Source organism: Triturus cristatus, chromosome 10 (genome assembly GCF_964204655.1).
Source record: "Triturus cristatus chromosome 10, aTriCri1.1, whole genome shotgun sequence".
Taxonomy (NCBI): Eukaryota; Metazoa; Chordata; class Amphibia; order Caudata; family Salamandridae; genus Triturus; species Triturus cristatus.
Window position 1 is genome coordinate 360422203 of NC_140593.1, and position 27949 is coordinate 360450151.

The window sequence follows — 27949 nt, forward strand, 5'->3', positions numbered from 1 at the left end:
AAACAGTAGCCAAAGTGAGTGGCAAATAAGTTTTGAATATTTTGTGAATATGCGTCAAACAGCGCCAAAGTTTTTAGCAAAACAAAAAACGCTTTTCCTTTTGAAACGAGGTCCTAACTATAACTACCTACTGATGTACCTAGTAGGTCTGCTACCAGGACCTATCCTTCATTTCAATGTTGTAACTCGTACAAGCAGTACGCAGCACAATCCAAGTATCCTCTCATTCCGTTTTTATTTCTTTTAATATTTACAAACTAAAGTGCATCATGCAGGGGTGTGGCTTCGTCAGACAACATGCGGACGCAGCCCATCCGCAGTCCTGGGACGATCGCCCTACCTGGTGCACTTGGCGAGGGGTCGTCATCCGTTCGCTAGTGCAGGAACAAGGAGACGCCGGAGCAGTGTCGGGCGCCGTGTGGCCTGGGCCAGGAGACGTAGGCCTGCTGTCTGATCCCTGAGGTGGTGTAGTCGGGATCCGAGCTGCGGACTGTGGCCGGTGGTGAGGACTGCGGGGATGTGGGGGGGCTGGGGTGGGTGGGAGAGCTGTGCTGGTCTTTTGCCCCACTGGGGCCTGTTGTGTGGTGGCTGCACTGCCCTTGGCTGAGGTCTGGGTCACGGGGAGCCCTGATGGGCTCCTCCTGTTCCCTGCGGGGAAGCGGGGCTCGCCCAGGTCCCGGTTCTGGTGTTTGGGGGTGTGGCCATCCCAGGCCTCCTGCGGTGGGGGTGGATTGGCGTGGGCCACCGGGCTCGCGGCGGGCCCCCGGTGCTTTTGGCTCCTGGTGCCCCTCTGGGTGAGGTACGCAGGGTCTGGGTGCGGAGGGTCTGCCATCTGGACCAGTGGCAGGGTAGCCCCCGTGGATCCTACTTTGGCCATACTGCACGCTCCTCATAGCGGTAGGCACCGCAACACCCACTCGATACTTCATGGGTCATTGTGTGCAGGTCTTGGACCTCATCCGGGCCCCCTCGAGCGTCCAGACCGCTGAGGTGGGGCTGCGCAGCTGTAGCCAAGGTGTAGAATTGGGCCCTCTGGCTGAATGCTACTGAAACGCGTTGGCATCTCATAACGTGCTCTGCCAACGTTGGATTATTATACCTTCTCAGCCAAACCGTGATCTCGGAGGCTGTGGGTGGATTACGTGTGAGATGCCATCTTAGCTCCCCTTACAGCCCTCTGTGAATGGGCTTGGGCTCGGGCCCAGCTCGGCCTTTCCACCAATTCCGCACTACAGGTTTGTGCTCCGTAGCTGGAGTCCAGGATGCGGTGTGCTCCCGTGTGGTGCCCCGTGGACCTAGGGGACGAGTGGGGCTTCTGAATTCTGCATGATTGGAGGGGATGCTGTCCCATGGTGTGGGGGTCTCTGCGGTGTACCGTGTGCTGATGGTCCGGTGAGCTAGGTTCCCTTAGAGGGGCCTGCTTGGCTGTTCGCTGTTGGTTGCGGAGGCGGCTGGATTCAATCCAGTGTGGCTTGTGGCCTAGTGGTGGATGGATTCTGAGAGGACCGGCCGCAGTGCGCTCCCTGGAGAGTTCCTCGGGTGGCCGATTGGCGTTCCTGAGACCTTGTGCACCTCGCCAGGCCTGGACCTGCACCCAGATATAATCGGAGTCCCTCATTGACAGCACCATAATGGGGAAAGACAAACCTGGTGCCACAGATCCGAAACAGAGCACTCTGGACCAGTATGCAATGTCTGCAAGTGGGAGCTCCCCGCATGACCCTATTCCGGATAAAGCAGATCTCGTAGCAGCCATTACAGATGCAAAGGACATGCTGGAGGCCAAAATCGGCGCAGTGGGTATTGAAGTCTCCTTTCTGCAGCAAGACCTGCGAAGGGCTGTGGACCGCATTACTGAAGCCAAGATGTGGGTGTCGTCTGTGAACGATAATGTGAAGACCCTCCAACAGCAGGTCAATAGATTGACTGTTATTTCCCAGGAACTTGCTCCCCGAGCAGAAGACGCAGAGTGCCGCGCCAGGCAGAATAACCTCCATTTTCTTGGTTTTCCAGAGGGCTGCGAAGGTAGCTCCATAAATCGCTTCCTTATCTCATGGCTTAAAGATATGCTGCTGGCAGAGAAGATCTTGGCATGCTTTGTGGTCGAGAGGGCCCACTGGGTGCTTACAAGAAAGCCCCCCCTGGGGAGAATCCACGGCCGGTCATCGCCAAGCTGCTAAATTATGCTGACAGAGATGCAGTGTTGCAGTATGCCCGGTTGAATAAAGATGAACTTGTCTTCAACTCCAGGCCCATCATGATTTTTCCGGACTATACTCGTCTGATGCAACAACAAAGACAGTCCTTCACAGCAGGAAAACGGAGGTTATGAGAACTCAACATCTCTTACATGCTGCTTTATTCTGGCAGGCTCTGAGTAATCTACAATTCCAAACGTTCTTTTTTGATTCGCCTGAAGCAGTATTTGCCTGGTTTGATGAAAGGGCCCACCTGAAACCACACTCCCCGCCACCACAGGAGTCTGACTCTTCAAGGGGCTCGCAGCGGAATAGATCACCCAGGACAAAATCAAAATGGCAGCACCGCTCCAGTTCGGACCGATGCTCATCTACCCTTGAGCGTGCATCTTGACTGACCTATGGCCTGTGATGTACCCATAAACACATAATTGTATATCCCTGGGTTGGACTTACCCCGATGATTCTGCATCAAGTAGAGGTGGACGCTATGCATGGTGGCTGACCTGCACGGTCACTAGTTCCCCACGGTTAATGTTTTATGGGTTGGTTGGAATCCATTGTCGGGGGGACCCTGGGATCCGAGGTTGGGGTCCTGGAGTGGTCTTCACTGCGACAGATGCTCCTAGTTCTTGGCAGTATTGGAAGGGGGAGGGGAGTTACAGGAGGGGGGTACCTGAAATACTGAGTTATTTTATTTGCTGTTTACACTCCCTGTCTATCTAGGTTCGGGTACCAACAGGTATATCACACGGATTTCACTAGGGGCTCCCGTGGAACTGCGGTTCTTATCCAGGATCATGTTCCCTTCATCCATACTAAACACTGAGTGGATCCTGGGGGCAGACTTGGCATCCTGACGGGAACGCTTTATGGTGAACCACTCAATCTGGGCAGTGTTTATGCACCTCTGCCTCTTGGGACCACGTTTGTAGAAGGTATAACTCGTCTGCGGGGCAAGCTTCTGGATGGACTGTCCCTCCTCGGTGGCGATTTGAATGACACCATGACACCACTAGATAGGAGACGGCAATTGGGATTAGACCCCCCGCTGGCACCTTTAAATTATTGTCGCAGGGTCGCTGGGTTAGGCTGATGTATGGCGGGAATATAAACCCGGCTAAGATAGGCTACACATACATGTCAGCGGTACATGGTTCCATGTCTCAACTAGATTACTTGTTCACACCATGGAGCTATATACACAGGTTTGTCCAGGTCTCACATCTTCTGAGAGGGATGTCGTATCACTCTACAGTCACGATGACACTCCTCTTAAATTTCCAAAGGCCCCCTTTTAGATGGCGGATGTCCCCTTGGCATCTGCGTGATCCCGATTACCAGGAGTGTCTGCGCACTGCGATTCAAGATTATCTTACCTTAAATACCGACTCCACACCTTCTAAAGTAACCCTATGGGAGGCCCTGAAACCTACCATTAGAGGGTTGGACATTAGTTATAGGACTAAGGACAAATGCAAGCGCTCCGCTCAGCGGATCGAGTTAGAGACCCAGTGCATTTCCTTGGAGATGCAATACACTCTAGAGCCCACTCCGACCCTTTGGAGAAACCGGCCCCGTGCGCAGCAACAGCTGCACCATCACCTTAAAAAGGAGGCAAAAGAAATCTGTTTGGCGTCTCAGTATCCAATATACCAGTGGGGGGACAAATCCAGTAGAATGTTACATAGACTCTGTCAAGCTCGGCAAGCCCCAGCCAAGATTCCAATTATTAGGGGAGGGGATGGTGCACTACGTACATCCCCAGCAGAAGTAGTGGATGAATTTGCACATCATTTCTCCTCGCTATACACATGGAAGGAACGGATCTCAGGAGATCTCATCGCAGAGTTCCTACGGGATATTCCCCCTCTGCGATTATCGGATCAGATAAGAGACCAATTAGACCTCTCCATTACAATAGACGATTTAACAGCTGCACTAAACGCGATGCGCCCAGGTCCAGCTCCAGGTCCTAATGGGTTCCCTATGGAGTTCCTTCACTCCCACAGGGCCACGCTGGGCCCGTATTTATTGAAAACATTTCACGAAGCCCTTGAGAAGCAACTATTTCCCCGGGACTGGCGTCAAGCTGAAATCGTCCTCTTTTTAAAGCCCAGCTGCCCATCAGAGGACCCGTTCTCATACCATCCTATCTCCCTAATCAGCTTCGAATTCAAGCTACTGGGGAAAGTTCTTGTGGATCGCTTGTGGTCCTGCATTCAGGATTTGGTCCATTTGGACCAATCCAGATTTATGCCGCATCGGGCCACTCGACATAACATTTGTCGGGTTCACAACGCCATGGCTCTTGCCCTGGAGCTGGGTCGCCCTGTGTCCTTACTCTTTGCAGATATAGATAAGGCCTTCGACTCCCTCAGCTGGAAGTACCTAGTCCAACTCTTAGAGGCAATTTCGGTCCACACTTTCAAGCATATGTGCGCCTACTCTATACGGAACCTTAGGTCTCAGTGCGCATCACTGGTTACCGTTCTCCCTTCTTCTCTGTTGGTCGAGGCATACAGCAGGGTTGCCGCCTGTTCTCTCTCCTTTTTGCCTTGGCGGTGGAACCTCTAGCAGCGTGGGTTCGTAGTGATCATGCTCAGAGTTTTTACTGGCCACGACCACAGCCAGACTGTATTGCGTTATACACAGACGATGTCTTGTTTTTTATGACTGACCCGTGGGTCTCCGGCCCACGTAATTTCCAGATTCTCCGGGTCTTTGGCCAGACCACTGGGCTTCATACTAACCCTGCTAAATCAGTACTGTTCCCAGTATGCGGCTAGCAGGGCAGAGGCACGTGGGCATCCCAGCTGAAACACGCCACAGAGGGTTTCCAATATCTGGGAGCGTTTGTGTCTCCATGTCCAAAGATTTCTTGGGCACGTAACATAAATCCGCTCCTCGCCAACCTTCATGACGAGACTAGTATTTGGTCTTCCCTACCTCTCTCGCTATATGGACGGCCTGCCATTTTTAAAATGGTCTCCCTCCCCAGAGTGCTCTACCGCCTTCAAAATTTCCCAATCATATACGGCGAGCGTGGTTCATGCAAATTAACACCATACATATTAAAAAAATGTGGGGGGGCTACAGACCTGTGCGCAATCCACCTATTGCTTGGCATCACTGCTGCTGTCTACTCCCATTATGTGGTGGCTCGCCTTTTAGTCATTAATGACTGGTGGTATAATTCACCTACAGACCTGGCGTTCGCACTAGAACACACAGTCATGGAAAGCACTCCCGTCCTACAGTTACTGTATAGTGTGCAGAAACTCAACTTCTTACCTCACGCCAGCCGAACAATGATCAGAGGGGAATGACAGAGGAGAACTCTCTAGACATTTATTTAAAGTCAGGCCCTGTTGTGAGGGCCTTGGAGCAAGCATCTACCACTTCTAAAGATATCTCACCTGATTATATTAAATGTGTGCTGTTAAATGCTCGCTCCATGGTCAAGCATAGGTATGAAGTGGAAGATTTTATCCGCTCCTCCGCTCCAGATATTGTTTTTTTAACTGAAACTTGGACAGACAACTCTTCTGTCCCGGATTGGAATATTACAGTTATGGATGGATATGCGTATTTCTCGCAAAACAGAGGAATAGGGAATGGTGGAGGGATAGCCATTATCTATCGAGCTAATTTCAAAGTTCACATAGAAAGCATCCCGACCCTCCCAGCAGAAGTGCTGCAATTTCGTATAAAAGTTAACAATTTGCAGATCTTCCAGGGTATTCTAATATACCGTCCACCTGGCCCTAGAGGAACTTTCATGCAAACGCTGATGATGCTCTTGGAATCGTACACTGATTCTCATTCTCTTACGGTCCTGGGCGACTTCAACTATCATTTGGAGTTGAATAATAATTTTGAAACCGCAAGACTTTTAGATAACATGGCAGCCCTTAATCTAGCACAGATAATAGTGGGTCCCACGCACATAGCCGGTTATACGCTGGACGGGATTTTTACTAATGAGGCAGATATCTCCCTCTCCAATTTAGTGGAGCTGCCATGGACTGATCACAAGGCCATTTATTTTAAACTTAAAAGTCTCAAAAGGTGGCTCACAGTACAAGCAAGCTTGACAAAAATTCCCATTAGACGCTGGGATAAAGTAAAGGAGGAAGTTATTGAATCAGCTTTGGGTCCAGGCCCCACTGGATTAAACTGCGACAACAATACTATAATACAGCAGTTTAATAATTGGATTCTGGGAGCAGCAGATAAGGTTGCACCAGTAAAGTTAGTAAAAATACAGAAAGGGAAGACATCTTCCCCGTGGTATACTCCTGAACTTAAAAGTTTAAAGACTGTTTGCAGAAAGGCGGAGCGCCTCTGGAGGATTAACTACGATCATTCAAAGAAAATCCTATACAATCTCTCCATTCAAGAATACAAGGAGGCAATAGTGGCGGCCAAAAAAGACTTTTTCTCAGCCAAAATTAAGGAGGCGGGTAACTCCTCCAGAGAACTGTTTAAAACAGTTAATTCATTGATGAAACCTCAGCAAACTAATACTTTTAAGCCAGACCAGACGTTCTGCAATGCTCTTGCGGAACATTTTCAAGAGAAGGTTAAGGGAATCTACGATAAATTCTCTAACACAATTTCAGGATACGCCGATGTCCCTCACACAGCTTTCGAGTAGACTGAGTAGTTTTCAGCCGATGAGCAAAGATGAGGTTAATGACATCCTGCTCTCTTTGAAATCCGGAGCCCCGACTGACCCCTGTCTACCTTCTTTCATGCACCGAGCAGCTGATCCGATTTGCAAATACCTTACTCCGATTCTGAATCAAATTATAACATCTGGAAAGTACCCCGCTATTTGGAAACGTGCGGCCATCACTCCCCTTGTAAAAAAACCTAGTTTGGACCCCGCCAATGTTAATAACTATCGCCCCATCGCCGGCCTCCCTTTTGCAGCTAAGGTTTTGGAGAAATATCTAAACAAAGTGCTTACAGCCTTACAGTTTGTTAGACTCTTCCCAACACGGCTTTCGGCCACGACATTCGACGGAATCAGCTCTGGTCAAGACAGCTGAAGAGATCCGTAGAGCAGTAGACAGCGGTGGAAAGGCAATCCTGGTACTCCTTGACCTGTTGGCTGCTTTTGATACCGCCAACCACTTGGCCCTTGCGCAGCGGCTGAGGGAAATTGGGATAGGAGGAACAGCCCTGGCCCTTCTGGTATCCTTTCTCAGTAGCAGGGAGCAGAAGCTGTTCTGGGAAGGTATGACATCGGATGATTTCTTCCTTCCCTGTGGAGTTCCACAGGGGTCAGCCCTGTCTCCCACTCTGTTTATTCTATATGTGACACCTTTGGCTGATCTCGTCAGGAAACATGGCTTTGTCTTGGTTTCGTATATTGACGACTCACAACTTGTCCTAGCCACCAACAATCAGTGTGGAGCTATAGCAGGCAGATTCCATTCTTGCCTTACAGAGATCATGTCCTGGATGGGTCAGAATTATCTAAAGATATACACGGATAAAACAGAGGTGATGGAGTTCGGGCCAGGTTTGCCCCTGTGGAATAAATCGTGGTGGCCATCAGAGGCAGGAATATGTCCGACTCCAGTAGAGAAAGTTAGAAATCTGGGCGTCCTCTTTGATAACAAACTTAATCTGGGGGCCCAGGTGAACAGTCTTGTGTCTTCCTGTTTTTATCTCTTGAAAACTTTGAGAAAGGTTTTTCCTTTCATACCATCAGAACTCCAAAAAACAGTGATAGTGGCCCTATTTCTTTCTAAGTTGGACTACAATGCCCTATTCTTGGGGATCGATAAGTGTCAGCTGCTGAAGCTGCAATCATTACAGAACACAGCGGCTAGGCTGCTGCTGGGTCTTAATAGAGGACAACCAACTTCAGCAGGACTACGATCTCTGCATTGGCTACCCATAAAACAACGTGTAGAATTTAAGGCGCTTACTTATGTGCACAAGGCAATATATGGTGGCACCACAGAGGATCTAGAGAACTTTTTTGTACCCTATGTCCCTGAACGCCCCCTTAGATCAGCTATGCAGGGTCTTGTTAGAGTTCCAAAAATCAGAAGGTCACGCTGGGGGGGTCAGATGATCACATACTGTGCGGCCAGATTGTGGAATAACTTGCCTCAGGCCATGAGACTGCATCCAGACCTTTAGGAAAGGATTAAAAACTCGCCTTTTTGAAACCATATAAGTGATTCTCTTACGTTCCCTGCTACTACACCTCAGCGCCAAGACGCCTCAGCATTCGAGCGCTTTGGAAACCTATAAACATAAACATAAATATATGGCGGTATATCGTCTGGCGAATGGAATGGCACATGAGGCTGAAGCAGGCAACGCCGCTATGGCAAGGTAACTATCAACGTCAGGTGTCTGCACTGAAGGGGTTCCACCAGTGGGACCAGATAGGTATTTCCGCATTGCGAGACATTATGCGGGGCACCGTCCTCAAATCCTTTCAGCATCTTGCAGGAGGAGTTTCATCTCCAGAAAACCCAGTTCTATGGGTACCTCCAATTACGTCATGCTTTGACTTCCTCACTTGCAAATCTAACTGACCTCTCTGCATTCCATCCGCTAGAAGGCCGCCTCCTCATGGGCGATCTAGGCGCACACAAAATCATACAGATATACGAGACGGTGACTGCACACTCCAACACGACTCTACATAAAACAAAGAAGGCGTGGCACGACGACATCCCCAATCTGACGGACGATGACTGGGCAGAGGTGATAGCTAGTCCTCAGAGCGCTGCGGTTGCCTCCAGAAACTCTCCTATTCAGTTTGAGTATGTTCACTGCATGTATTGCACATGTCTTCGTCTCTGGAGGATGGGAGTTGTGGCATCCCCTCAGTGCTTAGGCTGCTACAGGGAGGAGGGGACTTTTCTTCATATGGTGTGGAGTTGCATGGCATTACAACATTTCTGGTGTAGGGTATCAACATGCTTTAAAGATTTTCTGCCCTGGGACCTTCCACACGATCCTGACTGTTTCTGCTTCATAGTACAGAGGATATAGGTGGGAACCGACATAAGCAACACCTACTTTTTCTTGCCCTTACAATCGGAAAACGGGAAATTGCACAGTTATGGAAGGAAACTTCTCCACCAATAGGAAAGTGGTGAAGAGAGCTAGACAAATGCATGAGCGCGGAGATGGCGGTATTTCAAGCGAGGGGCTGCCCCCAAAAACAGAAAAATATGGTCTTGATGGGCTACGTACCGGGGCATTGACCTTCCTCCTTTGCCTTCGCAATCCCCGCAAAAGTGGCTTCATTGGAGGTTTGGCGGGCCACAATCTATGATGTATTGTTTTATCTCTTTGGGTATTTTGAATTAAAATGTGCTTTCCAATGCGGGTGGAATGGGAAAGTCTGCGTAAAGTTTTTAGTTCTTTCACTGTTGTTATACATACAAATTGAACCCACTGCTATTTCCGTGCCTGGTAACTGTTTAATATTGTGTCCTCAAGTGGACTATGTCGGGCTCTCACCCAAGTGGTGCTATAAAAATCTAATAAAATATGTTTTTTTTAAAAGTGCATCATACACCTCAACATAGTCTATGCATTTCAGCCGTAGCCTTCCACAGGGCCATAGAGTAGTGTTCAGAGTGTCTGTTTAAAGCAGAAACCCCTTAATACCATCACCATATTTAAAATCAAATGTACTTTTGTCAGGAACTTGACCACAAAGTAATTCATTTTATGAACAGAATATTTGCTATATCTTTATCTTGAGACATAAAACTGTTCAATTTGAAAGAAATATACTTTGAATACATTGTGTCAAATTATGTAGGTAAAGTACTTTTGCAACATTAACAAATGTATTTAAACTCGAACACATGTTTTATACATTGGTGAAGTGCCTTCAAACACTGCGATATAAGTAGTTCAATCAATCAATAACACATTCCTTTTTTTCTCCCATCTACTACTCTCTTATCCTGTCAATTCTCAGCTCATCAAGAGTAAAGGACATTTCCTAAAATTCTTTCTTACATGTTTTCGTTTTCTTCATTATGTTTTGACATTGTTCACAATGTACATTTTTTTATCTCTATTTCAGATCAATTCCAAAGATTTGGGGTTAAAGTGCATTATGCATTATATGAAAACTCTATCTGAATGAATGACATTCTCTAAAACTGTGAACATTGTACACATTAAAGCTAAAGTGCAATTTAATGTTTTGTTTTTTTGAGTAAACAATGACTTGTTTGCTAACATTTTACTCCTTGTAAACATTCCACTCCTTGCAAACCTGATCTTTATCTCTCAAGGTCTGATTTATTGTTCGAAGCTTGGTACACGAGGATAAATATTCTGATATACTTCAAAATACTCTAAAATATTCCAGTTTCTAAACATCACCTTTGTTGTAAAAAGTCCACCTTTTATAAACCACTTATTTTTCCTTTGATATCTAAGTCATTTTTCAAGACTTAAGGAAAGTATTTCTTAGAAAATGTTTTGTTTAGTTCATGGAAAACACAGCTAAACAATAAATATTAATCTACTTAATAAAACTGTGTAAAATGCATCAAGTACTTCCTATGTGCCTCCTCAATTATCTTAATTGAAGTGTCTTTTTGCTTTTACAAAAAGTCCTAACTGATCAGAATTCAAATGGAATACATGTACAAATATTTTAAAACCTAAGTAAAAGAGAAATTTATAAGAGATTACATTTTAGAAATTCTGCTGTTAATCCATCATTCTCAACTTGCTTTTCGATGAACTCTTCAGGAGCAATTCTAATGTCCTTATAAAAATTGCATAAATACAAGGAAAATGTATATATTATTTTATAACTTCTTTAAACAGTTCCTCAGAGTTACTGTTTCTTTCTTTGGGTTTTTCCTACGCTACTCCATATACTTTGCCAACACTACCAAACATTATGAATATGTACCTGCAGTTTCTGGTCATTCTAAATTCCTACCCAGTACTATAATTTAACATATAGATTTGCATCTGATTATGATCACACCAATTTCTTAATTTTTTATGAAAATTCAACATGATTCCAATAGTTGGATCCTTCGCCAACCTTTCATAGTGATTTTGATTGTTCAATTGCCTCCTCGCTTCTCACACATATTTGCTTTGATCCATAATTACAATATTCCTACCTTTGTCCAATGCTTTTATAATTATATCTTGATTATCTTGTAGTTCCTTTAAAGCAGCCCAGTCCTCTCTGGTCATATTTTCTCTGGGATAGTATTGATGTGTTTTATGTCCTTTTACAGCGATATTTCTAAGACCTTGAGATGCTATCTCTTGAAAGAGGTCGACTTTGTTACCCGTTGGTAATCGGGGGCAGAATTTTGATTTGCTCTTACAGCCACTTATGATGGATTTGTCTGTTTCAATACCCACCATTGTGCAAAATTCTTGATCAGTAAATTGCACAAGGATCATTGATCCTTTCTATATATTGGCCGCTTCTTCAAGACCTGAAAGTATTCTAAAATATGGTATATCTTTGCAGTTTAGGATGGACAGAGTTTGAGGTTTAAATAATTGGGGTTTTTTAATGTTTTTTTTGTTTCAGAGTATTTTTTCAATTTTAATTTCTCACAAAATTTGCAGGGATCAATTATTGCTGTGGCAAGGTCGTTTCCTACTGTGGGACAAAATGAAAGGCCTTTAATCATTAACTTTCTATGCTTTTCTTCTAGTGATTTACTGGAAAGATTAACAACTAGTTTATCTTCCATTGTTGTTATTCTCAAATTCTCTTTCTTCCTCTGCAATGTTTTTCTCTTCCTGCTCCTTCTGGTTCTTTTTGATTCAGTTGGTTTGATGCACCTTTGCCCCTCCCCCTCATCATCATATGAAGGAGGTGCAGCTCCCCGGAAAAATCCAATCCTGGGAGAGCTGAAGAGGTGCCCTCATAACCTGAGCTTACTTCCGAGCTTTCAAGACTCAAAGGTGGTTCAGTTTTGTCCCTCATTTGATTCATTCTTTGTCTATTATGTAGTGAATCATACTGCCTAGCAAAGGTACATACTCTCACCATCATATAATCAGTCTTGTTTCTAATACATTTCTTTAATTGTTTCAATTGTACCTCTTTTTCATGTTTGTTTATCTTTTTTTCTAGGTTATCAAAGGCCTTTATGCCTTCCTCTGTTTCACCATATTCCTTTTCTAATTCCTTAATTCTGTCAAAGTCAATAAATCATTTGCATTCTGCATGGGTGGTCAGTGTGTCCATTAACTTCATAGAATATTTGGTGATATCTGTTTGGCATTTTGTCAGTAAGATCGGGTCCATGTCATTTAAAGTGGGTGGTACAAATATTCTCGAACCTCTTGGGATTTGGTACTCAATATATCTCTTTAAAGTTGTACTTTCCCACCATTTATTTATCTCCAAGACTCTAATTTTTTCTAATTCTATTATTTGCTTCTAGGGTTCACTCTCTTGCACCCACCGTGACCCCAAAAGATTTATAATCTTCTGAGTACTATCAAATAAAAAACATTTTTTTCGCCATCTGTTCCTGTTTGCTAAATATATTTACCATTATATTTTTGTGTTTTTGTATTGAGTGTATTGTTATACTGCCGAGGGAGTAACTTTGACTATTAAGGTGTTCCGAATTGCTAGATCTTTTCTCTTTTTGTCTCCTTCCTCTTATTCATTCATATGTAATTTTTATTTTTTATAGTCTATTGTTTAATTGACTTCCTTAATATTCTCGCTGATGATGCACTTATAGTTTGAATTAATGTTTGAAACAAGATTGCTTTGAAGTTTCGAATCTCATTACTATATGTCAACATGTTAAAACTTCAATAACCCTTTTCTCTTTCTATCACATTTGACCATTCACATAGACTTGTGCGTAATTTCGGCCGGAACAATGCCTATATATGCCCGACTTTTATTACGCTCTATTGAGGCCATTTTCAACTGTGCAGCCATTCAACCACGGCAGCAAGCAGTATCGGGAGTATCAGGGGAGACGAAAGCTCTCTGCTGCGTCTCCTTCGTGACACTACCGAAAATCCTCCTACACACAGATACACCACTTATTGGGTCTCCGACTCTGCGGTCTCCTTCCATACAAACATTTCTGGTTATGCACTTATTGGAAATATATATATATATATATATATATATATATATATATATATATGACTTACTGCTACATCTGCAAATGTCAGTCACATCCACATTCGCGCTGGTGCCTGAAAAACAGGTTGTAGCGCCTGCATCAATGTTTACATACAAATAGGAAGAATCATCAAGGCCCTCCTCATGGTGCATTATCGTGCAGCTTCTACCAAATTTAGAAACTAAATAGTGCAACCCAATCACTAACATGTAAAGGGCATAGTAAACAGACTATGTCAAGTCAAACCATGAAATTACATCAGTATAAGTGTGAAAGCACAAATACATTTGCATTGTGCTCACTTCAAAAGTACATTATTCTAAATGAAACTAAAATATATTGCTCATTCATTATTATTTACATCAATCAACATTGAACGCTATGAGCAGGAATCAATTTTAGTATGTTAATAAACATAAAGAGAAGATCGGCTTCCATTAATACCTTGGGACCTTGGTATCGAGGTCTATGATGAGAAGTGTGTGCGAAAATCCTCATTTTTGCCCTGATCAACCCCATTTTAGACTGATACTGGTGCTAACTGACTGACTGCGCAGTGGATTCTGCTATCCTGGCGCAGGGCCAATGCTCTGTTAAAAAGGTATATGGAAATTGGGTGTAATTACAATTGCACTCACAACCTACCTGTAACTCCCTAGAATATGGTAGGGATTGTAGGATTAGAGGCCCATCAGCTTTGAGGCACTTAAGTGTGCACTGCTGTGTTGGAAGCTGCTTTTAAATAAAAATAGCATGCAAATTCGACTTTGTATTTAAAAGTACTTCCGAAGTGTTAAACTACATTATATTTACATATACATCAACCCTGAGGTCTACCCTAGGTGCTCCCAGTGTAGGGCACCATGTAAAAATAATCCGGGACATTTTAAAAGATGTTTCCTATGCCCTGGTGAAGGAAAACTACCAATTTCGTTTTCCCCCCATTGTAGCATTTTAGCTCCGTAGGCTAACATGGGAATACTCTAATACAGTGTAACTATTGATAGGAGTGAGCTAAAATAATATTTCAAATACTTAAAATATTGGTAATGATAAATCCAACAACTTGCCATTGTTGAACTAATACAGAAAATAAGTTATAGAACTTTCTTTTCTTTGAGCTGAAATCCATCCTTCTATCAGCCTCCTGAAGAAGAAGGACTGCTCTGCTGTAATCCTGGTCTGCACCACAAATGATTGCACTCTGAAGGACTGCTCCTGCTGCATACTCGGAACTACAGCCCGAGGACTTTGCCTTGCTTCAAATAGGATGAAGGAGTGGACTCCTTGTAAGGAACAGGTTAACAGAGCTTACCCGCACCATCTGCCCCAAGAAATTCTCAACCTGGAGCACATCAAGTGGACCTTTACGGCTTAGGCAAGGTGCATTGTGGGAATTGTAGTCCCAAACTTCCAAGGACCATCTCAGAGCTTCAAGGCCCTTGGATTTATGATTTCGACACTTCAAAAGGATTAAGGAGTGGACTCACCGTAAGCAACAGCTTAACAGAGCTTACCTGCACCATCTCCCCAAGAAGTCCCCAACCTGGAGCGCATCCAGTGGAACTTTACAACGTAGGCAAGGTGCATTGTGGGAAACGTAGTCCCAAACTTCCAAGGACCACCTCAGAGCTTCTAGACCCTTGGATTTATGTTTTGGACACTTTAAACCCTCAAGAGGAACTTTAGGAAGAACTTCCAGAAGTTTAGAGCAGTTTGGAGCAACTTTTGGAAAAAGCTCCATAAGGTGACCCACCCTTCAATGAGAGTCAGACCGCCAGCATCAAAGCCTGAATTTCAGGTTTGTTCCACTAAAAGCTCCCGAGCTCTGACCAGGGCTCCATCGCAGTCAGCTTCAAACTTTGTCTTTGTCCCAGTCAAGCATGACCAGATGTCCCAAATTGGTGCTATAGGTTTTTAAGCATTATAAAGTTTTTATTCTTTAAAAATTCATATCTCCTTGTTACCTACTTAGGATTCTTGTCGTTTTGGTGTCATATTATTTATTTATTTATTTATTTTAAAAAATCTCTTTATTCAATTTTTAACATTTTTACCCAGATATCAGCACAATAAACGCAACTAAATACAAAATTCAGAAATACGATGTTTTAGGAAGAAGCAAACAAAATATTACATAAACTTATTACAGAACATCAGAAAATAAGAAAAAGTCATTTTGCGCAGAAGGAAGCCAATTTTGTAACACAAAGCATTAATCTGGGTTCACAAAAACACACTTGAGCTAGGACAGTGCAGTTAACTCCACCCTCATACTTGGCTTGTTTGACTAATTTCTAGCAATTACTGTAAATCCTTCCATCTTGCTAGGGGAACCCAGTTACGCCATCCTAGCAGTTTCGATTTCTTCCCCTTCCTTTCATATATCGCTCTTTCTAATGTATATATAGAGAGTAACCACACATGCCATTGATAAAAGGTAGGGGGCGAGGGGTCTAGCCAGGCAGAAGCAATATTCATCCGTAGTACAGCCATAGCCACAAAAAGAAATTGATAAGCCATCTCATTTTGTTCCATCCTACTTACTCCCAACAAAACTAGATCGAAAGTTAGTGTAATTTTTAGCCCTAATGACCAGTCTAAAAGTTCTGTAATAGATTGTAGTAAGCACTGCAGATGTGGGCAGGATGCAAACATATGTACGAGATCTACTGCCATCGCCCCACACCGAGGACAAATAATCCCCGAAAGCCCACCCCACTGCGCTAGTCTTGCCGGAGTATAAAATAAAGCAAAAACAGTTTTAAAGTGCTGCGCCTGGAGCCCTGCAGAGCACAGAACCGTCCAGGCTAACTCTAAAGACTCTGCAAGCGACTCTGGCGCGGCCCCCACACGTTCCACCCATTTATTCACGTGCTTAGCTAAATCGTCTTTTTTTTAAGCCTATCAGTTCTGCATACAATAGCCTAATGGTACTCTTAGTACTGCCTCTTATGATGTCTAGAATTGTATTACTGCTAAACGCACTAAACCCCCCGATTTTGTTACCAAAAACACTGCGCAACTGCAAGTATTTAAGAAAATTACCCCTTTCCAACCCAAACTCAAGCTGAATATCGCTAAATTGGCGAAACCCTTCATTCAATATTAGGTCCCCAGCCATCCAAACTCTCTTTATTGCCCATACTGCCATGACCTCGTCTGAGAAGATTTCCGGAAAGGTGGGGTTTTTGTAAAGCAAGTATAGTGATTGAGTCTCCCCAAACCAATCTTTTTTTTAGAGCCCCCCAGATCTTGAAGGCAGACATAAGAGTCTTGAATTTTGTCCTCTTATAGTAACTGGGCTCCGTAAATTTCCCAAAACAATTCTTAGCATGCTCCCCCAGTAGCAACTTATAAACATCAGGGAGCTCCGTGGTAAAGACATAAACCGAAAAGCCCTCCTAGTTTTCTCGTGTGCCCAAATAAATCGATTAACAATACCTTCTAAAATAACAAACCAAGATTTTTGAAACTCCAACTGGATTGCCCTAAACAAATAAAGAATCTTTGGTAAAGACATCATCTTCACCACGTTACAATGTCCAACAAGATATAGAAGAAGATTATTTAGTCTATCAAAGTCCACTCTCGCCTTCCTGATTACTGGCTCAATGTTCTTGGCTACCAGATTCTCTAAATCAGACATGATCCTAATACCCAGGTATATTGCTGAGTCTGTAACACGAGGATCTTCAATATTAACAAGCCAATTCTTTATAACATGAGTTTTAGTTCTGTTTAGTGCATACCCTGAATATGTGCCGAATTCTTGTGCTATTGACTCCACCGCCGTCAACTCCGAGAGCGGATCAGCGGTAATAATGGCCACATCGTAGGCATAGGCTAGAACTTTAGATTCAACACCCTGACATACAATTGGGAAAATTCCATTATTGGCCTCAAATAGCCGTATTAAGGGGTCCATATATGTAGCAAATAGCAGGGGCGAGGATGGACAACCCTGCTGAGTCCCCCGCTGGATATTAAAAGGCAGAGTATGGCTACCGTTAAGCCTTAAGCGAGCTGTGGGTGCCAGGTAAAGTACCTGAATAGCTTTAATAAAACCCTCCCCCAACCGAAACCATCTCATTGATGCCCACAGAAAATCCCAGGAGACCCCATCAAATGCTTTTTCAGCATCTAATAACAAAGCGGCCATAGGGTCCCCTGAGATCTCTGTTGCATCAAAGAGTGTTATCACCCGCCGTACATGCTGTGTGGTTCCACGGCCCATTATGAACCCATGTTGACAGGGGTGAATAGTTTTCTTTAATATATTATTTAGCCTCGTGGCCATTATTTTCGAAAAGATTTTAACATCGCTGTTCAGTAATGTTATAGGGCGATATGAGCCTGGCTCCCTAGGTGGCTTATCTTTTTTTAGGAAAACTATAACATCCACTCCGGCCCAAGACTCAGGTGCGGGCCCCCCCTTTGAGCCAACAGAATAACCTCAATCAGGTCTGGTCCAATAGTATCTTTAAATATTTTGTAGAACTCTAGCGGAATCTGGTCAGGACCAGCTGCCTTTCCAGATGGTAAATCTTGCAGAGCCCCAATTATTTCTTCATGAGAGAACACCCTCTCGAGTTCCTCCCTATCCGCCGAGTCTACCTTGTGTACAAATACTTTATCTAAAAATTTTCGTATGTCCAGGGGCACCACTAGGGATTCTCTGCTATATAGGTGCTGATAGAAAAGCCTAAAAGTCTCTTGAATCCCTAGTGAGTCTGTTATAACCTTCTTAACAGCCTCATAAATTTCGGTGATCTCTCCCGCCGCCATTCTTTGCCTTACTCTTACAGCCAGAGTATGCCCCACCCATTCTTTATATTCATGACAATGCTCTTTTTTTGCCAGATAAATGTCTGCCGCTTTCGCAGCAAAATTATCACCAGCCTCAGCCTTGTTTATAGCCAACTGAAGTGTTATTTCTTCTATCAGCCCTCCCGTACTAATAGCAGTAGCTAAAGCCTCTTCCAGTTTGTTTAAATTTTCTCTAATCTCCGCCTCCCGCTGTAGCTCCTTCTTCTGGCGACGTAGACTATAACTAGTGGTTTCACCTCTAACCCCCACTTTAAAAGCATCCCAGACTATTCCCGCATTAGTGCTCCCTTGGTTAAAATCCCAAAATTCCTTAATCCAGCCCTACATAAATATAACATAGATCATATAACAACCTCCGTTCAAAGGTCCATCCCCGAATTTGCTTATCACCCCCCCCCCCCGAGAGATTAACTGTAAGAACTAACGGGTTGTGGTCCGACATTATCCGAGGGTGCCTCTCAATACGAGAGTTAGAAATAAAATGGTGTGAAACAAAGAAATATTCCAATCGGGAGATAACCTTGTGCGGTGCAGGAAAAAAGGTGCTACCTAAATCTGTAGATTTCAGATATGCCCATACATCTGTCAGGCCATTATTGCTAACTAAATTTGTTAAGGCAACACCAACACGTTTTGGTGTCATTTTAATCATACAAATATTTCCGATTTTTATAGATTGGCTGTGGTTTTTTTATTGTGTGTTGTGTCTTACTTATTTAATGTATTGGTGTCTTTAAATGCTTCACACACCTGTCTCTTAAGTTAAGCCTGCCTGCTCATTTCCAGCAACCAAGGGTTGAGCAAGGAAATAATTTATTGAGACCTTGTCTGGACCTTAGATTGTGTTGGTATCCTTAATGCTAGTGGTAAGTGCTTACTTACCCCTATTAATGATCCAAGTTTCAATAGCGTGATTCCATGATACGTAGTGACTTTTCTCCGGCGCCTCCTCTGATTGGCATGTCAACCCTGTCAATGTAAAAAAATCGGAGGAAATCAGTACTTTGGTGTTTCACTTGGAAGTATCTAGCAACAGGGTATATTTCATTGTGATTTTTGGCCGCAGATGTTCCAATACTCTATTTTGAATGGGGAAGGCTGTGCTTCCTACACAGCACAGTTTGCATGGGCATTCTAACACATAGACACAGTACTCTGATGTCCATGTGATGAACAGTGAGATCTTTCTCTTTCTGCCTTTGGCTAGCTGGTAAGTATTGCAGTTGGTACTAGGTCTTCAGGCCTTGCATTTCCCACATTTGAAAAATCCTTCTGTACTTTTCAGCCGCCCCCACTGGTTGGGCCTTGGAAGTGGCTGTGCATCAGAGTATCCATAAGTGACTTCGCTCTCCTACATATAGTACCTGCATGTGGCCTATAATGGATTTCAAAATATGGTCTGCATTTAGAATTGCCAAGTGCTTGTTCATTAGTCTCCTGACATCACTTGACCTGCTGTTAAAGTCAGTGATGAATCTTATGGTGTTGGTCTTCTTAGTTTTCTTTTTCTTATGTCAGAAAAGGAGGTCCTTCCCTTCAAGGGCTTCAACCCTGCCTTTGGCTAATTTAAGTGCCATATTTGGATGCCCCATTCCCGAAATCTGTCAGTCATGATGCTGCACTCAGTTTCATATTTGTCCTTACTGGAGCAATTTCTTTTGGCACAAAGAAGCCCGCTAAATGTAATGCTCCATTTGAGGTTGGTTGGATGGTGGCTCTCAGCATGTAATATGCTGTTGCCAGCTGTTTCCTTTCTAAATAGTTTCATTGTAAGTTTTCCTTCACTCACTGTGATGCAGATGTCTAGGTATTCTTATTTGTGATGCTAATCAGGTGGCTGAAAGCAAGATTCAAGTTATTGGTTTGTAGTATGCTAACACATTCAGTGGCAATGCTTCTTCACCATCCCATATGGCAAACAAGTCATCAATGTATCTTATCCACATGATAATGTGGGAAGTGTAGGTCTCATTAGCTTTTGTCCAGACCATCTGCTTATTCCACCATCCCAGGAACAAGTTCGCAAAACAAGTGCCCTTCACAGTATTGGACACTTGTATGTAATAGACATCATCAAAGCAAAAGATGTACTGACTCATGCATCGATCCCTCGGTTGTTGGTCTTTACAAGAATGAAGGCAGTTGGGACATAAGGTCATCAGCAGGTATGTGTCTTCCCTGTGAATCCCATGAATATTGGTGAGAAAATCTGTGGTGTCCCTACAGTATGATGGCAAAGATAGTACATGTGGGGCTAGGAAATGGTTCAAATACATGGCTGTTGGTTCAAATCAACCCCCAATTGCTGAGACTAGAGGTCTTCCTGGAGGGTGTGTGGGGTGCTTTTGTACTTTAGGTCAAAAGTGTATTGTGGGTATTTTGGGTAGTCCATCTTCAGAAAATGAAATTCATCATCAACTATAATACCTTTGTCCAACCAAATACACAATAGATTCAAATAATCAACAATAGATGTCCTATATTCAGACTGGTTGATTACCACATAGCACTTGCTATCACTAAGCTGCCTAAGTGCTTCACCACACTATTGGTCAATGTTCAAAATGACAATCATCCCTCCCTTGTCCGAGAGTTTAATAACAATGTATTTGTCATGAGTGCGTTTTTATGGACTTTGCTCAGATTTTATTCTCCAGACTACCTTTGATCCCTCAATTTTCTTAATTCAATCGTCATGGTCTACTGGAATGAATCAATGGCATCATGTGATGTGTTGAAATTAGTTTGACTTTTTGGCTTGAAGCTACTGACAGATGTATTATCGATATCCAAGCCCATTTCTACAAGAATGTCACTGATTGCTACATTCTGGTCTCCACCGTGTTCTATGTTATCTCAAAATTCATGCTCTCTCGGCAGAGAGCCCTCTGGATGTCTCATGACCTGGTCTTAGCTGTCCCCTCTGTTCGTATCCAGACCATTCAAGGACACCAATTGAGTAATGACATCAAGGCAGAAATTTTTGGCCCTGTTTTTGTCTGGGGACTGCCCTCACTTGTGGGAGTTTTATGCATTTTGTGTAATTTCCTAAGTTTAATTTTCTGACAGAAAAGGAACAGATCATTTTTGCATTGTTATAGCTGAAATTGACTGTGGGGCAGAATTCTAGCAGTTTTCTCTCTTCATCTGTAAGAATTCTATTGGCTAAGTAAATGATAGTTAATTCACCATTTAGTGCTCTTGACTTCTCCTTTTAGATTTTCGCCATGGTTTCTGTCTGGGGTGACCTACCCCTCTGCGTGTTTTCCTCAACCTCTGCCGGCACCGCTTTTGCCTCTGCCCCGACCTCTCAGTTCGCTACATCTTTGTGGTTCTAGGTTTTGTTTGAGCAGTTTGAACTGATCTCTAAAAAAGTAATTGGAGTGGTGGTGCCTGCTGTAATGCCTCGTACGAACCTGTTAAAGAGCTCACATCTGAACTCGATGCAGCCAAAGATAATTCCTGGCATATGTTTTTTGGCATTGTTCTGAGTTGTTGCCAAGGTATATCAAATCTGCTGACTTAAGATATAATTCACCCCTCCATGTAATCCTTATTATTACGGGGGAACTTTCTCCTTTCCTTACTTTTAATTTCCTCCTCATATAGTTTTAGTCTCTCAGATATGGTGATTAGCAAATCTTTCACATAATTCTCCTCCTGATGTTGGTCCATTTCAGCTTTTAGTTGTGCCAGTTCCACTCTGGTTGCCTCTAAAAGCATCCTGGGGTACTTCACCAGAACCTTAAGCATGTGCTTGCAGGTTTTCACCATGAATTGAGCCCACTCTTTGAGGTGTATTGAGTGGTGCTTCTCATTTGTGGGTACGATGATAACTCTCAAGCTCCTAGGTAGTCTATCCACCTTGATGACATTTTTGAAGTATGGAGGCTTCCCACTAACAAATTTTTCTCTTTGACAGTTTTCTCCACCAATGCCTGTTTTTGAATAATTGCTTTCTCTCCAGTTGCGGTAGTGTTGCTCTGCTCCAAATGTACACCCTCTTTGCTGCTCTCGTCGAACATCACTCGTGCTTCCTGGAATCTTGATTTATCAATTTAATTCATGGTCATTGCAGCGGGAGGTAGATCGTGAACACAGTACTATCCACGAACCGTGAGTGGGAGTTCAGAACATTGAACTCTCCAAGCGCGTGCCTAAGAATGTCTTACTGTGTGTGCGGTTTTGTGTATGCAGTAAATGCGAGAGGCAGCAGTGTTTACAGTGCCATCTCCCACAGTGCCAACTCCAAATAATAAGACACAGTGCTTTTGACGTGCCCACTTGTACATTGTTTTGATGAAGTAGGAGGCTGGGTAAGGCAGTGGGACCCTGCTTATTTTAATGAGTTGCAGCTGCATTAGCAAATTTCGATCACATCTACAACCTCTCTGGTGCCTGAAAAAATAGTCTGTAGCGTCTGTATCAATGTCAATATGCAAAATGGAGGAATCTTCAAGGCACTACTCATGATGAATTATCACATATATTGCAATGGCAAAAACAAAGCATTTCAGTGTTACAGCCTTTCTCAAGTGCAGGTTCTATCAACTTTAGAAACTAAGGGCATCATTACGATGTCGGTCAGAAAGTATTCCGACCGACTCAGTGTCGGAATGGTTTCCGTCTGAATCACATTCGGGGTGTCCGACTGACCAATTATGATGTCTCCGAACACCGTTTGGTCGTACTTCCATTGACTTCAAAGGGAGCCTGTGTTCTGACCGACAATACAGGATCCCATTGAATAAAGGGGTGAGCACTGAAAACCTTGCACCCTGTGGCGGGCACCCCTTGGTGCCTGTCACACCGTGCAAGGTTGGAAAGAGGGGATCCATGGGTACCTCCATGGGCCCCAACCGGAGGTTTTTGGGTGAAAGGTGGCCTGCTACGGGCCCCCAAAGTCAGATTCCGACAGCCCATCTGTGTCAGACAAACCGATTTGGAAAGGCTTTCTGAATCCATCATCGTAATTCGTCGGTCGGAAACGCGGTCCATAGTGATGTACGATTCTGCTGCGACCGCCTCCTTTTATCCAAATGCCGATCGGAACAGAGTTAGAACGACCAAACGGTTTCAGCCTATCATAATCGGCTGGTTGAATGTGTTTCCGAGTTGGTTGGAAACGCGGGTTTCGAATCGGATTTAGACAAACTGAATGCCGTCCAGAGCCTTTCCAACCGACATCGTAATTGGCCCTTAAATAGTGCAAGCTTATCTCCAACATATAAAAGATATAGTAAATAGAATATGTCAAGTCGAACCATAAAATGACATCTGTAAAAGTGTAAAAAAATGTCATATTGCGCTCACTTCAAAAGTACATTATTCTAAATGAAACCGTAATGGAAAACATGTAAATAAAAAATGTATCGCTAATTCATTATGATTAGCATCAATTAACATTGGACACTGTGAGCAGGAATCAATTCCAGTGTGTTAATTACCTCATTCAATGCCTAGCAATATATATATATATATATATATATATATATATATAGAACTTAAACTTAATACATGTGCGTGCATGCAGGAATTATACATTCCTCTTTACAGGTATATACCTCCCATTCACAAGATATGCACATACATCCCATTATGAGGCACAATGAAAAACATCGCATCTCATTCTGTAGAAGTAACAAGACCCATTTTGTCCTAAGTGAGGTCGATATTCACAGAATTATGCCCAAGTAGGCCATCCAAAAATGTCTACAAGGTCATACATTGAAAATAGGGTGTGTGGGTCTCTGGGTATCAATGCTGCAATAATCACTGTGATGATGGTCACTGCATATCCAAGTGACAATGTTCTGTACCCATTTTTGAATCCTGAAGAAGACCACTACTGTATAGTGTCAAGTATTAATTAGTTTGACACTCTACCCTTGGTTTTCACAGAGTAGTCATTGTGTTTTTCTCTATCTTTTAGGTCTCCATTATTTTTGTTGGTCTTAATGACACCCAATATTCTCAACTGGGTCGAAACGTCATTGACACTTGTGTAACACAAGCAAATCAACGTTGAAATTCCCTTAACTAAAACAAGGGCACAGATTTATCATAATTCCTGTGACATACGGATGCGTACGTGGTTGTTTGTCCTTCTATGGAACACATCCGTTTATATTGCTTCTATTGTTATATATCTGTATTGTATATTGCTGTTCTGTATGGTTACATTTTTTCACACAGTACACTATGCACATGATATATATAGATATATATAAAAATATAATAATGTTTTACATAACTTGCTTTGACTACTCTTTCTTTCTCCTGAATTATCTTTTGAACAGTACAACTGTATATAGCCATTGTTGCCTTGTTTTATTTTATAAATAAGTATGTATATCACTAATAAGAACCTTTGTTTCACTAAAATACTTTACACCCTGGTTCTTGTGAGTAGGACTGCCCTTGTAATTTTCTAGAATCAATTGAAGTTAAAGCATCATGTGAAAGTGATCTATATTACACACTTTAGACATCTTAGCATAAAGAATGATGGACTGTATCATTTTTTGTGTTATCTTCACTAAACTGATTCAGAAAATAATCTTTACAACTGTGAGGTAATGATGGAAATGTAGAGTAATCTGGTTACGATACATTTTTCAACTACCCCAAATGTTAAAATTCTCAGTAATAACAGATCCACTTATAGTATGTCTCTGACAAGCTACAGACACCAAAATGCTGGTTGCATTTGAGAGCGACAAACATGGTACAGCTTGTTGCAATGCAAACACAATACCATATGTTATACTTAATATTTTACACTATAACCTTAAATCTAGCATAAATATGGTGCTGTAGCCTTATTATAGCATGTGGGTGGTACACATGGATGTTACAAGGAATAAAACATACAAGTACTTTGCAAATTACCTCAGAGCTCAATGACTATAGAAAGGAACTCAGCCTTCACCATCTTTCCTCTGTGTGGTCACATTATGTACCAGCAACTTGCAATATCGTTAAGGTACTTTGTGCAATCTGGATGGTCATGTTCCTATTCTCTGATCTAGTTTGCTGCATTGTGCATCATAGTCTTTGAGATAAAGATAGGTCGTTATCTTCAATTCTTCATTTACCTCCTCATTTCTTACTCCCTCATTTTCTAATCATTCTCAGAACACATTTTGCCTGATTCACACAAATCTGCGGGTTTGCAAATCCTCATTAGTGAAGGTTGCTGACTTTTTGGGGAATTTCTCAAAAAATACTTCCAAAGGCTCATCTGAAAACCTAAAATACACACAATTGATAGACGGAATGAAGAACAAATGAAACATTCACCCCCAGTTCACAAGGCAACCCCAGTTTAGACCCAGTCATATGCAAATCAGTCTTGACCCTGCCCCTCATGGGAACAATCCAGCCCAAACTGGCATTCCAGGTCCTCCTAGGACCAGAAACAAGCATCCTGGGACCGGTTTGAGGGTATTACCCTCCATTAGCTAGGCTAGCTTGAATCCAGTGGCACAGTGAACCCGGTACTCAGATCCGGGCATACCTGGCGCATTTGAAGCAATAAAGCAAAAAACACACAAGTGATGGACAGAATGCTGATCAATTTCAAACATTCACCCCAGTACAGAGATCTGGGCCTAAATCTATAGTGTTTTTGCTCCCCAGGCCATTCCAGTTTTAACTCAGCCATATGCAAATCAGTCTTGACCCTGCTCCCCATAGGAACAGCTCAGCCCAAACTGCCAGGCCAGGTACTCCCTTGACCGGAAACTAGCATCCTGGGACCGGTTTTAGGGTTTCACCCCTCATCAGCCAAGCTAGCTTGATTCCAGTGGTTTGGAGAGCACTGGACCCACGTCTGGGCATACCCGTCCCACTCGGGGTAACAAATGCAAAAAGAACAATTTATGGACAGAATGCTGAGCAATGTCAAACATTCAACCCAGTACAGAGCACGTCTTGCCCTAAGTGGGGTGGGAATGCCCAGACATGGGTCTCTTGCTCTCTGTGCCACAGGATTTAAGCTAGCCTGGCTGATGAGGAATAATTCCCCGAAACCGGTCCCAGACTATTTTGACCATTGTAGAGAGCTCTATCAATGGGGCCTGCCAATTTTGGGGATTATTCCCTTAATATTCACTCCCTAGATAGAAGTTTGCACTTGCCCTTGACAAGAATACAACTTCAACCTTTTCAAGGGTGGGCTTGACTTGGAGATAAGTTTGTGAAAACCTGGAAAAGTGTAAGCTTTGGAATCTCTTACCCCCTTGCAATCTCCACCACTGAGAGTAGATTTACTCTCATGAACATTATTGTGGGAGTTATTCCTTTTATCAGTGTAAAACCAGATTTTCTAAATTGCAAGTGGTTGTACACTAAATAAAGCTGTGTCTACTGATAAATTAAACACAAGCCGGGTTGCTGTGGAACCTCCATCTTATTTTGCCATAATAACTGCTTTGCAGACTGGAGAAGAGAAAGTGATTACTTCTTGAAACTCTACATAGATCATCCTATCCCCCTCCAAACCGTGTAATAAATATATACAACTCTAGTTTTTCCTCAGAAGGTGGAGGAACATTGATGTTAGCAGCTACACATTAAAAATGCCAAATTTCTCATGTTCGCATGTGCTTGTAATCCATGAGAATCTGACCAAAGAACTAAGGGGCTCATTAGGATGGTGTAACAATCGCCGCCGCTGGAACCGTGATGGCGATCGTTACGCCATCCTAATGTGAAATACCCCCTCCATATTACGATGGCTGGGGGTATCGTGGTGGACGCAAAGTCCGTCCTCCGCTTTTCCGCCACCGGCCGGGCGGTGCTGAGCCACTAATATGGTGGCGGTACCACCATGGAAAGGCTTGTGGGGATTGGCTTTGGAGGCCCGTTGCAGGCTCCCGGGGGAAGGGGGGTTGAGGAGGGCACTTGGGGGGTACCCAAGGTACTCTCCTGCAGTTCCCTGCACCGAGTGGCAGGCACCACGTGGGGCCTGCAACGTGGTGCACGGAAATTCTGTACATACACTTTATCCATTGCGGATGGTGCTGCAGCCAGCAGCACCATCTGCAATGGTAAAAGGACACGATGTGCCCACCTGTATGGCGGGCGCATCCTAATTGGGCCAGAGGGACCGCCACACGTCTGGCGGTCGGTCCCATCGCCGTGATGATGGCTGGCGGACTGATGTCTGCCCATTATCATAATGAGCCCCTAAATACTGTCACGCACAAATCACCCACCCTCAGTATATGCTATATCTGTAGTCAATGCTTTTTTGTTAAATTGAACTTTTATTCCCCTCTATAGAGATTCACAAGCTTTCGTTGAGAAATTTGAAGGAGCACTTGGCAAGGGAAAAGGCAAAAAATTCTATGCTTATAAAGTGATGATGATGAAGGTATGTATCTGAAACCCTAAAATTTGAAAGCCAGTGAAGAGTGTAAAAAGGTCATGAGAAATTTGCATTTTGATTGTTAATTAAATTCAATTCATAGTCAAGCGTTTTGACATTGATTCTAACACGAGTAAGTAACAAAACAAAATGCTGTTTATCCACTTGAAATCTTAGTAATTCATAAACCATAAAAACAAGTAACAAATTAAAAACAATAAAATTCATCAGCAAAAACATAAAAAAACGAAAAATAAATAATATAGTCTACCATGCAGGAGTACGAAATGAAGCATATGAGATCATGGAATTTTTGAGTCCATCTTATTCCTGATTATCCATGAATTTGGTGCAGCGCAAATATGCCCATCCTTTACACATCACAAATATGTCACAACTTCATA

The 27949-nt window shown here is 43.2% G+C and overlaps 1 protein-coding gene across 1 annotated transcript in view; it reads left to right on the forward strand.

Annotated features, from left to right (window-relative positions):
* Positions 1–27949, forward strand: part of LOC146789440 (transmembrane channel-like protein 2) — a 566730-nt gene that overhangs the window by 181334 nt on the left and 357447 nt on the right. Inside the window, exon 4 of the mRNA XM_085631099.1 lies at positions 27461–27551. Within this exon, the coding sequence (XP_085487225.1) occupies positions 27461–27551 (91 nt within the window). The remainder of the gene's footprint in view (positions 1–27460; positions 27552–27949) is intronic.